Genomic DNA, 18,032 nt, shown 5'->3' with positions numbered 1-18,032 from the left:
GGGTATCATATTATCAAACTGCTTTACCCGTGTCCTGTATCGTACAAAATGTTGGAAAAAATACCACGTACAAAGTACGGATCCCTCAGTGCGCGAGGCTGACTCGCACTTGGCCGGTTTTTGATATAACAGTTGACACATAGAGCAAATATGCCGAGGGAGTTTTCAAAATGTATTCATGATAATAATTACATTAAAACAAAAGCACTACTTTAATTTTAACAGCCCATTTTAGAATCATGTTTACATATTCTGAAAAATGAAAGAAAAAGCTTATATTTCGGCGGTTTCAGCGAATTTCTTGTTAAAAACCCCTTGGTTTACTGTGCGTAGTCAGAGAAAAATGACCTTTTATTAATTTGAGTTGTTTATATACCCTAAATGAATCGTGCCCACGTAAAACAGAAAGGTCATAATATTATCATGTTTTAACATCCCGCGGGCGGTTCTTGTTCTAAAGATCAAAGCGATCTCGAGCTTTTTGAAATATGATACGGTCTCTTTACAAGGGGAAATTATAATTATGAATATCATTGTTCGAATTTGAAATATAATTTGTAATTTGTCACAAAATTGTTATCGTTTTATTTTGCTTTGTTTCATGTTGCATGTTTCAATGTAATCGTATTTTTGCTGACTACTATGCAAATGAAGGAAAACATCGTGAGGAAACCTGCATGCCTGAGCGTTCTCCTTAATGTTCTCAAAGATGTGTGAAATCTGCCAATCTGCACTTGGCCCGCGTGGTGAACTGTGGCAAAAACCCTTCTCACTCTGAGAGGAGACCCGTGCTCTGTAGTGAGCCGGCGATGGGTTAATCATGATCAAGAAAGTAAGAAAGAAAAATTTATCACACTATATTATAAAGGAGAAAGTTTGTTTGTATGTGTGTGTGTGTGTGTGTGTGTGTGTGTGTGTGTGTGTGTGTTTGTTTGTTACTCTTTCACGCAAAAACTACTGGACGGATTGGGCTGAAATTTAGAATGGAGATAGATTATTACCTGGATTAGCACATGGGCTACTTTTTATCCCGGAAAATCAAAGAGTTCCCACGGGAATTTTAAAAAACCTACGTCCACGCGAACGAAGTCGCGGGTATCAGCTAGTAAAAAATAATACTAATACGTTGCGGGTGGATGAGGAAGGCGGAGGACCGTGTTTGGTGCCACGCTCTGGAAAAGCCCCTACATGTAGCAGTAGACGCATACAGGCTAATGAATTAAATAGGATTGGAAGAAATAATTTACTTTTCACATAGGCAGCATCCCAATACCCAGTGGGATCACAGCAAGACATCACCAGTTTTATCTAGAGCACTCCAGACAAATACAAAAGGAAAATTTAAAATAACAGTGCACAAATCGACTGTGAAGTGAAATCATAAAGCTTTCGTTAGGTGATAATATTATCTCCTTTTATTTACTTGAGAGCTTTTACTTGTGATTTTCCTGTTCTTTTTTTTTTTTTTTTATTCACTATAGGCAAGCGCTTGACCACAATCACACCTGATGGAAAGTGATGATGTGGTCTAAGATGGGACGCGTTTACCTAGAAGGTGCCTATTCACTCTTGTTTTAAAGATACCCGGATTGTAATTGGTAGGGAACACAGATCGCGGGAGAGTATTCCAAACCTTAGCCATGCATATGAAGAATGAAGGTTCCCGACCTATTTTGGAAAGTTTGTGATTTTGGCAGCTGGTTTACCCGCCATAGATCTAAGCGTGCATACTTGCAACGACGCCCTTGATGTTTGTGGATTAGCCGACCTTACGGTCGTAACACCGTATATAATCTGAAATACTGATCCTCTATAACTAAGCACAATAATGTTTATTCTGACAACTTCTACCGGTTGGGGGGGGTTTTCCCCCGACCCAAAAAGAGGGGTGTTATAAGTTTGACGTATGTATCTGTGTATCTGTCTGTGGCATCGTAGCTCCTAAACTAATGAACCGATTTTAATTTAGTTTTTTTGTTTGAAAGGTGGCTTGATCGAGAGTGTTCTTAGTTATAATCCAAGAAAATCGTTCAGCCGTTTGGAAGTTATCAGCTCTTTTCTAGTTACTGTAACCTTCACTTGTCGGGGGTGTTATAAATTTTTAATTTCCACTTGTGGTATAATAGTCCCTATGACTACGCAAGACTGATCTAGATGCCTCCGTCAATTGACTGTATGAAGTACCTATATTTTTAGGCTGTGGTCATATGCTTTATCTCAGTTTATTGCAGGGCCTCCCAAAGCGCTGGCCGCTGTATGCGGGCGGCCAAAAAGAAACCATTTTTTTTTATTAGGAGCCTAAAGTCTTAACTCTTAACCACAAGGTTACCACCGGTTTCCTTTATAAAGGGTGTGGATATGATATAACTGCTACAGTCCATAGCTCTTTCAGATTAGTCCACTTTCATCTTAGACTGAATCTTCACCTTCATATTCATTTTTTATTCATTATTTATTTTGCATTTCACATGTAGGCACATTACACATGAGACCCTGTAAGGGTATGCCAAAAATATAGATAGGTACACTAGAAAATTGATACCTTCAGGTGAGATCGCAGCTTTAAGGGTTAATTTGTCACCGAATAAAAAAAGATGTACTTAAACTTTAAGAGGGGTCTCTCCGTCATTCGCTCCATACAAACGTAGTTCGTCTCTCATTTTCATGGACTTTGGTTGCTTAATATTCAAATGAAATTGGGACTACGATTGTATGGAGTAAGTGACGGAGAGAGCCCTGTAAATCATTTGGAATTACTAGCAAGTTTTAGTTAATTTAGATTTGTTATTAATGAAGTACTGTTTGTTGTTACAGACGAGCAGGTAGAGAAGCGCAGCATGCGCGGTGTCACGTGATCAATGGCGACCGCGCGCCCCCGCTCCCCGCAAGATGGCCTCCGAAGACGACGCGAGCTCTCCAGGTCCCCTGTATTTACCAACTTTTTATTTTACTACCCTCCTAATTCCGCACTTTGCACGTTAAGCATAAGGCTGCCTTTCAACTAGGGAGTAGGGATATCCAGGGCATATAGAGATAATCATCATGATCAACCCATCGCCGCCGACTCACTTCTAAGCATTTGTCTCCTCCCAAAAGGGTTTCCTGACAAGGGTTTGTCCATAGTCAAAGCTGTGTCGTGTGGCCAAGTGGATTGGCAGAATTCACACACCTTTGACAAAGTTATAGAGAACTCTCAAGCATGCAGGTATCCTCACGACGTTTCCTTTCACCGTTAAAAGAGAGAAAGACCGTCAACGGACGATGGACTGAAAACTGAGTGAGTTTCGTGGAATCATGTTATTTAGCTATCCCATTGACAGGTTTCATACGTATAGCGCTTAATGGATCGTCACATATCCCTGGTTAAAAAGCAGCTTTTAGATCTGAACCTGCTCTAGTCATACGTTTGCGGGTCGTCCTAAACCCCCAGGCTAGCTTGCAATGGCTTCCATCTAAATCAAAGTGTTTATGATCATATTAATTTTTTATATAATTACTTTATAATTCACGTGTCTTGAATAAAATTGTAGATAGCAGAAACATTAAAAAAGTGCACGTTTTTTTTGTTGTCCTAAACACATGCTGCATGTCCTTTTAAACGCTTGAAACAAAGTAACAACAAACGAATGATCTTGGCCAGGATTTTTTAGTGTCACTCAGGTTGTAGAAGAAATTGGGCCTGATTACTACCACTGCCTATTTAACCGAGGCTAGTGCCAAGTTGTAGGATAGCGGAACTAAAGGAAATATATTCACTTCAGCCTTTGGTTCCAGCTGTTATCACTTACACAGTAGATGATACTTAAACCTATCTCTATATAAATAGTTCCGTATTCATGTCTCTCTAATTTGATCCTTTAGTTCTGTAATTTAGTTCAAGGCTTTTGAAAGGAAATGAGGTTATTAAAATACAAGAAAATAATTGGTATCTAGAGATGGATATAAACATCAGAGATTCAGCTAAATCACTGCCCCGTCTGAGTCAGCGCGTTAAGTATAAATACTTCAATCACGATGATATTTCACGTGTAGGCAGCACGGAGGTGTACTCACGTCTCCTCTATTTGCTCACGCATTAAACACAATTTGTCTTTCCTTATCTCGAGATGCAATTCGAGGAATTCAATTAATATCATAAGCACAACGTTGTCCTTTGCAACGAGATCCAACATGTAAACATTGTTGCGAGGTCGCGAATCGCCAACGCTCGCCTATTTATACCTCAGGCGTCTTCCGTCCGTCTGTCTGCCACCTGCTGACTTCACGGACATCGCGAGCAAATTTTTGTTCCCCAACGTTGATGTCTGTCCTCTCCGTACGACGTCCATTCGTTTCGTCATGCGTGACAAAATAATTTGGGCTCATTTCAATCGGAACCGCTCCATGTTCCCCGGCCCCGCATCCATAGCGTTCGGCTCATCAAAGGGAAGCTCGTATAGGAATCATCTGGTGCGATATAAACGTCGGTCAGAGTGGGTCGCGGGGAATCCTCCCGGAATTCAGCGTCGAGTCGCGGGGGAAGCTGGCCCGCTCTAAATCCGTCGCACTCGCCGCTCGACCGCTCGGCGGATTACACGTTACGCTAAATATATCGGCGTGTGCGCAGGTCGCCGTACGTGACGCTGGGTGCGGTGCGCTACACGGTCCGCCGCGTCCCGCCGCCGCGCGCCTGTCCCTGCCGCTGCTGCTCCGAGGAGGCGGTGGCGGCGTGCCTCGGCCGCGCCAAGCCCGACCGCCGCACGCTGGAGCGCTTCCAGCGCCGCCTGGGCCGCGGCTCGCGCGACGAGGCGAGGGCCTCGCGCCACCAGCTGCTGCGCGACCTCACCGAGCGCCTCAAGCCGCGCACGCACAGCGCCACGCCGCCGCCGCCACCGCCGCCGCCGCCACCGCCGCACTCGGCGCCCGTGCTGCCGCCCGTGCCGCCGCCGCGCACGCGCCACCGCCACAGTCCCGTGCGCGGCGTGTCCGTCGACCGCTGCGACGAGTTCGACGCCGACCAGATCACTCTAGTCCGCGTCGAACCGCGGTCCATCGTCGGCTCCTACGCCCAAAAGACTATACCGTACCGAAGCGCGTCCTTCTCGCAGGGCGATTTCGCGCAGGAGAAATACTACCGCGGAAAGCAACCGTCCATTTTCGACTTTGGAAAACGAATAAAGAGAAAAGATGAGGTCGAATCGCCGCCAGGTCGCGACGACATTACGACGACTGTGACAGAGGAACATGTGACCGAAGGCGGGTCTGTCGCGTCCGTGGACTCCGCCGTGGGCTCGGACGAAGGCCTGATCGTGAACGCGTCGCCGGCTCCGCGCAGCTCGCCCCCGGAGTCAGTGCACAAACAGCTGAGTGGGCGGTCGTTAACACATCCGCTGCCGCGACGCGTGCCTCCTGTGCGGGAGGAGAGCTCGGTCGATGGCGGCGGCAGTCTGCCCGCGTTGATGCCGCCGCGAGTTTTACACGAACTTCGCGAAGAAAGTGACGGTTCACAAGCTGACAGTGCGCAGGCGCACAGTGAAGGAACCTCGCCCCTCGAACCCGCTCAGCCTTTCGCGTTCCCTCCCCTCCCAGCCCCACCCTCTAACGTTTGTGTGAATGTCGACTGTGAATGTGTAAACTTTCCGCCTCGTAAGGAATCGCTAAGTGATTTTGACGATTCAATTCCTATACCTGTGCCTGTTTATGAGTGTATAGTGAAACAGTGGTCGAACGATCTACCTGAAGAAGCTCAGCGTTCGGATGTAGCATCTGATGGATCTTTAGATAGGGATAAAGAAGACGAGACTATAACGAGTGAGCAAGTTGCACATTTGCTAGCAGCGGTTCAGAACCCGTGCTCACCGGCCCCGATAAGTGTTAGAGAAAGACGACGACCGCTCGATAAGACAAAAAGGAGAAAAGGTATCTACATAACAACCGCGAGCGATGATGGAGGTGAAGAAGACCCTCCCACTTCTTCAATAAATGGATCGAAGCGAGAAAGCAGTGACGCGTCTCTTTCAGATATGCGTTTATCAGCTGAAGCCAGAACGTCTTCCTTGCTCGGAGATAAATCTGACGACTCTTGTACGAACGGACCTCCGAGTCCTTGTGAAGGTACAATGCCTATGTGGCCAAGGTCAGAAGAGTTGAGGAATAGACGGGCGAGATTTTCCCATCAAAGTTCAGATGAAAGAGACGAAGATACGTACCGTGTGAGAAGAAAGTATGGCGTTACATCTCGTGGGGACTCTCCGTCAGAAGCGGAGAGCGATTCTTGCTCACGAGATCGAACCGCTTCTCCTTCTCCTTATAGCCCGTCGGACACATCAGATGTTGAACCAAGACGGCAGTTTTATAGAAGTCCTTTTGGAAGGACTTTAGAAGCTCCTACAAGTCGATCGGTCGAAGTGGGTCGGCGAAGTTTTTCGGACGCAACCGTACCTAGTCGAAAAGTAAGCACCGGTGCTTTGCCGAACGCTAGTAATAGACCAAAAGGAGTAACGCATGTAAGAGCTACCTCGTCACCTTCGAAATTGGCAGGAGTCAAGTCGGGTACTGACTTGTTGGCTGAACTTCTGCGAGGCAGTTCTGAAGCTCTGTCAAATTCTGCCACCTTCGACAACGTGATACTGACTCTACATCAGCATAATGTGAGTACCTAGTATACTTAACTACCCGCAATTACTTTTAGCGTACCAGTTCAATTCATGCGACGTTTGTGTAGTAAAAATAATTCGTAGTATTCTATGACCAGAACAGACTATAAATACCCGATAACACGTCGCATTGGTTGCTTGTGATGTTTTGATCATACTTGAGAAAGTAAATTACTACAATTTTGTATGATTCGATGACAATTCGCTTTTTATATACTGTGATCTCAATTGATAGTAATAATGTAGTCAAAGATTAATGTTTGGAAGGGGTTCATGTCTGTGTTTGAATTGACTTAACGCACCAAGCATGGCGTGCGGTGATGTTACTGACATTACCTTTTTTAGAGTGGCCAATGGCCATACAAAACACTCGCAATTGATCGTTGAATCTCGACTGCTCGAGCATTTGACTGCAGTTGGATTTGTCAACTGCTAAAGCATAGGACAATTCACTGCAATTGGAATCAACTGCTCGAGCGGTCTCGTAGATGGCAATGAAAGGAAAATTGTAGTTCGCTATGCAGTCGCAGCTTCAAGCAGTCAGTCAAGTCTACTTCGAGTTATTAATGTATGGCCACTCAGCTCTTTTTCTGCTATTATGTTATGTTTTTTCAATTAAATTTATTTATAGGGGTTCAAAAATATCCTCTCTACGCCTTAGGCCCTCTTAATACTAATTTGTATTGCATTTTTGCCTTCTCGGATGCTGGAAAGGCAAGCATGCTGTTCCATGTTCCATTACTATTACCTTTTTACTGATGGTTCCAAAGACGTAGCTGCAGCATTCTTTGATACAAAGAACACAAACTTTGTTAAACTTAACATACAGGCTAAATTAATATCGATTATTATGTTATGTTATCATTATAGTAGCACGTCTACTGAATCATATATGTACCACAGCTCTCTTTATCCATCCATACTAATATTATAAATGCGAAAGTGTGTCTGTCTGTCTGTCTGCTACGTTTTCACGGCCCAACCGCTGAACCGATTTTGATGAAATATGGTACAGACATGGGCTACATTCCGGGAAAGGACATAGGCTACTTTTTATCCCGGAAAATCAAAGAGTTCCTGCGGGATTTTAAAAAACCGAAATCCAGGCGGGCGAAGCCGCGGGCATCCTCTAGTACTGTATATATGTACTGTTAGCACGTTTCCTGAATCATATTCACCATTGTGAATAATAATTAATATATGAATTCGCTGAAGCAAATATTATCGTTGCAATTTTAAAGTCACCTACGCTACTCTTGCGATCTATGTTCCTACTCTCAACGGGAATATTTGGAAACTGAATTAAGAATCGTGTTATAATGTTTATCTTTGCGGAAAACAGAATACAGATGCGTTTGTATTATTGGCTTTAGTGAATTTATTTTCTTAGTCATTACCTACGTATGCACTTACCTACGTATGCACTTTTGTTTTTTAACAGCTGAACGAAGTCAGAGTAGACTTCGTTCGGTTTGAATTTCCAAAAATGCTTTCTTATTGCGGGCCAATGCTATGGAGAGGACCTACATAGAAAATCTAAAGTTTTTAGACCCAGCAGTTTGAGTTTTATGTTGATAAAATATGTCAGTCAGTCAGTTTCTTTTTAATATACTTAATTTCGTTTTACTAATTCTTTAACATTTAATTTACCATCAATAATTTTTAAATGAAGATGTCTGTGAATTCAAGAACTTGGTTTTTTATAGAAATCTTAATGCATTTCTCACTTAGCAACGATTTCAATGTTACTGGACCTTGTAAAGATCTTTATATAAGACTAGAGGATGCCCGCGACTTCTTTCGCGTGGATTTAGATTTTTAAAGATCCCGTAGGAACTGTTTGATTTTTCGGGATAAAAAGTTGCCTATGTTAATTTCAGGGACGCAAGCTACCTCGGTACCAAATTTCATACAAATCGGTTAAGCAGTCTTATCCAGCAGTCAGTTAGTATTATATTATCTTTAGAAATCCCGTGGGAACGCTTTGATTTTCCGGGATAAAAAGTAGCCTATGTCCGTCCCCGGGAAATAAGCTAACCCTGTACCCGTCAGAATCGTTTAAACTGTTGAGCCTTAAAAAGGTAGCAGACAGACAGACACACTTTCGCATTTATAATATTAGTATGGATATAGTATGGATTTAGGTTTTTAAAAATGACGTGAGAGTTCTTTGAATTTTCGGGATAAAAAGTGGTCGTAGTTACTCTCCAGATCCTCAACTACAACCATGCAAAAAATGACACCGATCCGTTGCTCCATTGCGGTGTGATTGAAGGACAAACCAACAAACAAACACAATCTCTTATTTAAAATATTGGAATGATAGTATACGAGAAATATTTAAAAGATTTCGTTTACGGATTCACTTAATCCGAGATCAAATTCATGGTCGGATGTTTAAATACGTTATACTCGTCTTCCCCAGCATCTCAGGCAGGCCAATGTCGTATGAATCATGCAACAGCTGTTCACGAAACATTACATTTTAAGGGTGTCTGCGGTTATTAACAGATACTTATTCGTACTGAAACTGCACCTAATTTCATAGAAATCGTTCAAACGGATGGGCCTTTAAGAATCCCGTAGGAGCTCTTTGATTTTTTAGAATAAAAACCGGCCAAGTGCGAGTCAGACTCGCACATTGACGGTTCCTTCCGTACTCGGGTATCAGTTCGACATTTTACAAGATAAATAAAAACTTTTATGAATTTAAAAAAAATTGTGATGTAACCACAAATTCACGGTTTTCTACACGAATCCGAGAAACTGCAGAATCAGTTCTATTTTAGCTTCACAACTTCCGTGCTAACTTCCCAGACCCCAGTAGGTATTTACTGGTGTCACATTATCTCCACAAGTGGCGTGCACGGGATTTGAAACTAGTGCTATTATTTTTCACTATAGGCAAGCGCTTGACCACAATAACACCTGATGGAAAGTAATGATGTGGCCTAAGATGGGACGCGTTTACCTAGAAAATGCCAATTCACTCTTGATTTAACTGGGCTCTCTCCGTCACTTACCCCATACAATTGTAGCCCCAATTTCATTTGAATATTAAGTAACCAAAGTCCATGATATTTTGCAGACATATTCTAGAAACTAATATCTGTGCCTGTGGTGCTTTAGATTTTTGTAAAAATATGTAGTTTTAAAATTACAGCGGCTCAAAGATTTGTATGTGAATTTTTAAGACCGCGTAACATTGAAACCGAATATTTTAACGGAAATCTGGAAAACCACAGGCATAGATATTAGTCCCCGGAACGTTTCTACAAAATTCCATTTAGTATGATTGGTTAGTATTCCAATGAGAGACGAACTACGTTTGTATTGAGTGAGTATTTGTATATTCCTCATTGTAATTGGTAGGAAACACACATCTCTATGCATGATTGGTGATAGTGAAAAATGTATATGTAAAGCCATTTCAAGTAGACAAGCAGTTTAATTATGCCTCTATGAACAGAACTGCTCGCCATTGATCTGAATCCATCGCACCGGCCCATTACTGAGAACGAGTCCCGTCTTAGAATGAGAAGGGTTTTGACCTTAGTTCACCGTGTAGAAACCAAAGGGGTATGGGTTTGATAAAAACTGCCATACCCCTTCCAGGTTAGCTCGATCCATCTTAGACTGCATCATCACTTACCACCAAGTGAGATTGCAGTAAAGGGCTAACTTACTGTATCTGAGTAAGAAAACCTCCGAAAAGTTAGAGGTGCGTCCCCGGGTTCAAACCCCGAATACGAGATAGACGTTTTAACCACTAGGCTATCATCGCTTTTTTAAACTTTCAAATAAATGGCTAAAAATTATGGTCAAAACCACGGGTCAAACTCAGAAAGCGTACATTTCATTGTTTACAGTACCTTGCTACCTTGCGTAACATTACAAAAATGTTAACTTGACAAAAATCGGTCAAGTGCGAGTCAAACTTACATACAAAAGGTTCCGTACAAGAAATAACACTTTTTATTTATTTTTAATTTTCACGGTGGCCATTTTGAAATGTTTATTATTATTTGTTGTCATCGCGGCAATAGAAAATATACACATTCTGTGGAAACTTCTGCTCTGTACCTAACGGTTCAAAAGATACAGCTCGCTGACAAACAGACGTACACACGGACGGACGGGCAGCGGAGTCTTAGTATCTAATAGGGTCCCGTTGGCACCCTTTGCCTACGGAACCCTAATAAATGCAACTCAATAAAAACCGGGTCATTATAAAACCAGTAGCACTTTTCTGATAATAAACCTACCTTTTAATTGTCACCTTTAACAAATCGCACTTGTAATATTGATTAATTGAATGCAATCATTTTTCCTGTTACTTTCCCTTTTAATTAAAACATGAAAGTAAAAAAGTCAATATTTGGTCATTGTTGCGTTGCATACTTATCTACCTTAATTATTTATTATTTTTGTAACAATGTATTGTGTAACGTTTACCAACCATTTACATTTCAAGTACCTATTATTGGAGCCCATCACACTTCACACTATCACACTTCACACTAATAATTTAAAGGCGAAAGTTTGTGTGTATGTGTGTGTGTGTGTGTGTGTGTATGTGTATGTGTTGTTACTCCTTCACGCAAAAACTACTGGCCGGATTTGAGATAGATAATATCCTGGATTAGGACATAGGCTACTTTTTATCCCGGAAAATCAAAGGGTTCCCACGGGATTTCGGAAGACCTAAATCCACGCGGGAGAAGTCGCGGGCATCGGGTTTTTTATACACCCGCTAGCAAAAACTTAGCGTTATTGTTATACTACCTTAACACAATCCAATGCCAATAACCATTTGCCATATCTTGTGGTTTTAGTGATTTAGTATTTTTCCAACCCGCATTGTATAACGTACAAAACTCGCGTCAATGCCCCACCTACGACGCGGCAATGACTACGACCTATTTATGGAACGTTCGTTGACCTCTAGCGTCAATCAGATGTTTTATTTGCAATATATTCTGAACCTTTAAAAATACAGGATTTTTATAATATTTTTTCGTAGTTTTATCAGTAATCATTAGTACAATCTGTCTTCGTTTTTGCTAGCGTCCTGGTTACTGTATCTAGTAGGCAGATAATAATTATGTACTAGTTGGGCAATGAGGGTAAGCTTCAATAGCTCAGCGGTTATAGGAGCGGTGTGAACCTATTGGTTGGCGAAAGGTTGGAGGTTCAATCCCCACCCGCTGCACTATCGTCGTACCCACTCCTAGCTCAAGCTTTACGCTTAGTTGGAGGGGAAAGGGGGATGTTAGTCATGATTAAAATGGCTAATATTCTTTAAAAAAAAATTGGTTGTCTGTAAAGTCGGTTTACTGACGATAGTTGAACGTGCCGATTGTGCTTCTTTGTCGCTAATTCCGCGCTCTCGCTTGCACTTCAAGCCTTACATGGAACGCCTCAGAGCGAGGTAACGCCGCATGAGTCATGTTTTTTCGTGCGTGCAGCCGGCTCTATCGAATTATAAGACGTTGTCACGTCGAAAAACAGTGACTATAACTCACGAGTAAGTAGGTGTCAGTCACTACTCACTAGTAGGTAGATACTAGATAGGTATCAGTGAGAACTCCAACATTTGCCTGTATGAAGCACCCGTCCGAGTTCCCATGGAACAATAAGTTCGGGAAGAATAGACGCGCGTCCATTACTGAAGTTGCGATCGATGACGGCTTTGTTTGATACTGCAGTAGGTACTGCGTATTTATAATAACGCTGCTCTACTTTTCTACATATTTTTTTTTAAATCACACTTCACACTAATATTATAAAGGCGAAAGTTTGTATGTATGTGTGTGTGTGTGTGTGTGTGTGTGTGTGTGTGTGTGTGTGTGTGTATGTTTGTTACTCCTTCACGCAAAAACTACTGGACGGATTGGGCTGAAATTTAGAATGGAGATAGATTATAGGTACTCTGGATTAGCACATAGGCTACTTTTTATCCCGGAAAATCTAAGAGTTCCCACGGGATTTTTAAAAACCTACATCCACGCGAACGAAGTCGCGGGCATCAGCTAGTCACACTAATATTATAAAGGCGAAAGTTTGTATGTGTGTGTATGTGTGTGTATGTGTGTGTATGTTTGTTACTCCTTCACGCAAAAACTAGTGGACGGATTGGGCTGAAATTTAGAATGGAGATAGATTATACTCTGGATTAGCACATAGGCTACTTTTTATCCCGGAAAATCTAAGAGTTCCCACGGGATTTTTAAAAAACCTACATCCACGCGAACGAAGTCGCGGGCATCAGCTAGTACAAAATAACGAGCAAACGAACAGTCACCTGATGTGATTACCGCCGCCCATGAACATTTGCAGCACCAGAAGTACCGCCGATGCACTGCCGGCCTTTCAGGAATTTGTTCGTAGGATTGACAGACTTCACACACCTTTGAGAACATTATGGAGAACTCTGAGGTGTACACTGTACATGTTTCTCTCTGCTCTGCACTGCTCTGAACTACGTCGCCTACGTCTGCATGTCGCCAGTCAGATGAGATGGGAAACAAAAGCAAAGGATGACAAAGTAAAGACCTGTCACCTATCGCACCCATTATCGTATCCAATATCCGCACAGTATTGTTCTTGTGACATATTGGATGCTCGATAAACTGACTACGGGTAAACGGGGGATCAATAAGATTACTTTGAACAAATAAAGTACCTATTTGTTGCTTTATTAAGTTACAAATGGGCTACAGTTGTTAATATAAGTTTAATAAATCTACTAAATTATGCCCGCAGCTTCACATGCGTTGATTGGTTAGAACCCCTGCAGCATCAGGATTGAGGAGTTGGAATCCAAATTTTTATGGAACAATGTCGATATCCTCTATCGATAAAAAAAAATTACGCAAATTAGTTCAGAAATCTTGGAGATATCGTGCATAGGTAGAAAAAAGTAGCCAATGTTACTCCTTGGTTAATCCCCTACTTGTCTGTGAAAGTTCCGTCAAAATAGGTTCAGCTATTCCGAAGATTAGCCCGTTCAAACAGATAGTCATTTCAATTTTATTTATTAGTATAGATTACTCGATTAGATTCATCCGCTATTTCGACTATTCCGTCCGCGTGGATTTATGATTTTGAAAATCCCCTGGGAACTCTACGATTTTTCGAGATAAAAGTAGCCTATTATAGAATAGAATAGTATATTCTTCGAGCTGCAAGCTATCTCTGTGGCTGTCATCAAAATCAGCGGATGGACCGTGAAAAGATAAGAGAAAGACATATTTTCACATTTATCATGTTAATAATATGGATTGTTTTTTTTTCAAGTCTTTTTTCAACAGTAGAATTGATGACAGTTAATGTACGAATGACTGACTGACACATAGTAATATAATACTTTCTGTCAGTCAGTTAGTAAAGAATAACAACAGTTTTAAACGCGAGGAAAACAAAACAATGGGTATATACCTGAACTATATTTATTCGTAACCCTTCACAGTGAGTCATGCGCGAAATGGGTCAGTGGCGTTGCACTGCGTCTGTATTTATTCCTGTTACATCACACTGTAAATATGAATATTGCCCATTTCAATTAAATAGTCGAATTTTTAATTAAACAACATTTTTTTTATCTCACTCGCTCGGAAAGGATTCGTTTGCCCTTTGAAATCTGCGTGGAAAGTGGTAATTTTACTCGCTAGCGTGCAAAGTACAAGTTGAAAATAATTCGAACGTGACGAAAATCAATGGTTGGCGTACTTTTTAACCCCCGACCCAAAAACAGGGGTGTTATAAGTTTGACGTGTGTATCTGTGTATCTGTCTGTGGCATCGTAGCTCCTAAACGAATGAACCGATTTTAATTTAGTTTTTTTTTTTGTTTAAAAGGGTGCTGGATCGAGAGTGTTCTTAGCTATAATCCAAGAAAATCGGTTCAGCCGTTTGAAAGTAATCAATTCTCTTTTCTAGTTACTGTAACCTTCACTTGTCGAGGGTGTTATAAATTTTTAATTTACACTAAGTTCTTTCTATTAAAAATATCACACAATGGAACGTTTAGAAACGTGGTTCGTTTTTACAGTCTTTACTATTATAAGAATTATTATTTACTACATCAATGAGCCATATATATATGATCTTCTTGAAGTCAAACCTCCTTCACAGTCTTATTGAAACCTCCACGGTACTGGCGCCTCTTGTATCAAGCATCTAGCCTTTTTCGTGCTTGCTGTAGTGTAATGAAAAGTTGTGCGTTTCGTCTGTCTGCTACCTTTTCACGGCTTTTCCGTTTAACCGAGTCTTAACAGGGCTCTCTCCGTCACTCGTTTCATACAATCGTAGTTCCAATTTCATTTGAATATTAAGCAACCAAAGTCCATGAAATTTTGCAGACATATTCTAGAAACTAATATCTGTGTCTGTGGTGTTTTAGATTTTTCTAAAAATATGTAGTTTTAAAATTACAGGGGCTCAAAGATTTGTATGAAAATTTTTAAGACCGCGTAACTTTGAAACCGAATATTTTAACAGAAACCTGGAAAACCACAGACATAGATATTAGTTTCTAGAATATGTCTGCAAAATTTCTGAACTTTGGTTGCTTAATATTCAAATGAAATTGGAACTACGATTGTATGAAACGAGTGACGGAGAGAGCCCTCTTAATAGATGGGCATAGACTAATTTCTTTTATTCCGAAAAATCTGAGTTCCCACAGGATAAAAAAAAAACTAGTCATCATCTGGTTTTAGCAGGTTTTAGAATATGATTTCAGACTCTCAGAAAGTCCGACAAATCAATTCTACCACTAAGTGAATTTCGTCCGGTATGCATTGCGATAATTACGATTTCTTGCGTCGGTCGAATAATTAATCACATGTCATTTTATATTTAGACATGTGCATGTGGCGCTACCGATGTTAATTATGCACATGACTCGTGTTTCATTTTTTTTTGTTTACATTTTGTCGGCATGCAGATTTGACTAATTCATTAATCTTTCTTCTTATTCGCCTGTCTGCTAGCCTTTCTCGGCCCATCCGTTAAACAAATTTTGATGGAATTTGGTATAGAGATAGGTAGCTTGCATATCGGGGATGGACTATTTTTGTGGCGGAAAATCGAAGAGTTCCCAAGGATTTTTAAGCAACTTAAATCCGTGAGCAAATCTGTTAAGCACAATAATACTATAATAGTACATCGTAAAACTGTCCTTATAGCATCCCATTTAGGCGAAGAAATAACAAACATCCTTTTCACATTTATTTTATTTCACACTTATATTATATTAAGTAGGTAGGTACCTAAAATCTATGAATTTTCTGCCGTATTTTACTAATTTACTAAATAAGAATCATGATTTGATATAGGTATGTATTTCTATTTAAAACTGTACTTATAGTGAAATATTGCAAAGTCAATGTTTAACATAAAATATTTATTTTAATTATTTTTTCTCGGTCACACAGATTCTAATTAAATATTAGGTAAATAAGTAGGTACTAATTGGCGCCAAAAGTTAAAATAATAAAAAACGGCGCCGCCAGCGATATTGCGGTTTGCCGCTTGGACGCGAGTAATGACGATCGATTTTTTACCGCTAAAAACGCTCGTTTACCGAAATTAAATTCAAATCGATATAATCTAAATCAATTATGGATTTCGAAAACTATAGACTATGCAATACTTGCGACATTGTAGGAAATAATTGCGCAACAAAATAATGCAACTTGATTAAGTAGATATGTACGTAAATCTAGATTCTAGACCATGGATGTACCATAATATAATAAATTAGTAAGTAAGTAAATAATTAGTTCAAGTAACCTAATTTTTCCGCTCGTGGTATTACACTAGATATTTGTCTCTAGTCTAATACCGGCTTCCCACGGTGCGTGATATTGCGGACGGACACGGATCAGCCCGCATCTACGCAACATCGCAAATACGTAGTCCGTGGTAGCACAGACACGTCGTCGTCGTCATTCGAGTCGTGTGCGCGGTGCGGGGCTGTCCGTGGTCGTCGGCCGTGCGTGATAATCCGCAGAATCGCGCACCGTGGGAAGCCAGTATAAGACTAATTCATTTCGCACGTAAACTATGACGTTTACGATTTGCGGAGTGTTACAAAAATATTGGCGAAAATAAAAATAATAGTGATCCAACTGCATGGAACTATGTTTATTTACAGAGTATATGGGTCATCTAACGACCTATAAATAAAGTCTAGAAAAATACAAACATTCTGTGATCTTTGGATAGACAGTGACGCAAATTAATTGAGTCGGTTCAGCAGTCGGATTTGTAATTTTTTTTTCAAATCTTTGGAAAAAGAAATTCTAAAGTGTCGATTTTGAAAACGAGAAAGAAAAAAACATTTTTTTGTTTGTTTTATAGATGTAAATTAGGCAACTAAAATTATGTATTTTATCTCAAATCTATGTGTCTAACTAAGGCATCAAGGTAAGTATAGAAGTAGACCTACCAAATTAAAAGTCTCTGTCTTAGAATCGGCCTTAGAGTAACCAATCGGCCTATAAATGCATGCCACTTTCCACAATGTTATTTGAAAACTATATTTTGAACCCCCGACCCAAAAAGAGGGGTGTTATAAGTTTGACGTGTGTATCTGTGTATCTGTCTGTGGCATCGTAGCTCCTAAACTAATGAACCGATTTTTATTTAGTTTTTTTTTGTTTGAAAGGTGACTTGATCGAGAGTATTCTTAGCTATACTTAATCCAAGAAAATCGGTTCAGCCGTTTGAAAGTTATCATCTCTTTTCTAGTTACTGTAACCTTCACTTTTCGGGGGTGTTATAAATTATTAATTTACACTTGTTAATAATAACAATATAGCTTTGCGCTGGATTGCAATCATATCAAATAAGTAGTAGGAGATGATATAACCTTATAGCCTGCCTAGAAGGTGGCTACAGGCTATTCACTCTGAAGGTACCAATATTATTATAGCTAGAAAATTTTAGTTCTGTTCTTTCAGCTCCGAAGTATATAGCGCTTCATGCTTCATACAGTTCTTTGTTAGATATTAGGAAACTGTTTTGCTTTGTATGTGTTTTTTTCTGTACTTATTAATTTTGTGGTGCACAGTAACACACACACACACACATTCATTCATACATTCAACCTCATTCGCTTTCAGTATACGATGTTTTACCGTGCTGATGCATTCGGTCGTCGCTTTATTGAATAGAGCACTCGCCGAGTTTCTTGCTAGTCCTCGATAGGAAAGGCATTTGAACCAGTCAGTGGTAGGCGTTTGACGATTCAAAAGTACTGTAAAAGTTTATTTGAATAAAAAATATTTCTATCCTGTTCTATTTCTGTACTTACAAAGGGGGACTTAGAACGCCTTTGTAGGTAGGTAAGCCTTATGATTCATAGTTTCCATGTTACGTATTTTTAATG

The 18,032-nt window shown here is 40.5% G+C and overlaps 1 protein-coding gene across 5 annotated transcripts in view; it reads left to right on the top strand.

Annotated features, from left to right (window-relative positions):
* Positions 1-18,032, top strand: part of LOC123876755 (rho guanine nucleotide exchange factor 17) — a 141,768-nt gene that overhangs the window by 50,211 nt on the left and 73,525 nt on the right. For 2 of the 5 annotated variants that reach the window (XM_045923103.1, XM_045923105.1), the window contains exons 2-3: positions 2,815-2,920; positions 4,607-6,629. In XM_045923103.1, coding sequence (XP_045779059.1) covers positions 2,859-2,920; positions 4,607-6,629 — 2,085 coding nt within the window. In that variant the 5' untranslated portion in view covers positions 2,815-2,858. Of the gene's footprint in view, positions 1-2,814; positions 2,928-4,606; positions 6,630-18,032 lie in introns of all 5 variants that reach the window. The other 3 variants (XM_045923106.1, XM_045923104.1, XM_045923107.1) reach the window with 3 other exon arrangements.

This window comes from Maniola jurtina, chromosome 22 (assembly GCF_905333055.1).
Source record: "Maniola jurtina chromosome 22, ilManJurt1.1, whole genome shotgun sequence".
In the NCBI taxonomy this organism is placed as follows: Eukaryota; Metazoa; Arthropoda; class Insecta; order Lepidoptera; family Nymphalidae; genus Maniola; species Maniola jurtina.
Note: the sequence above shows the minus strand (reverse complement) of the source record. Positions and strands in the feature narration are given on the sequence as shown.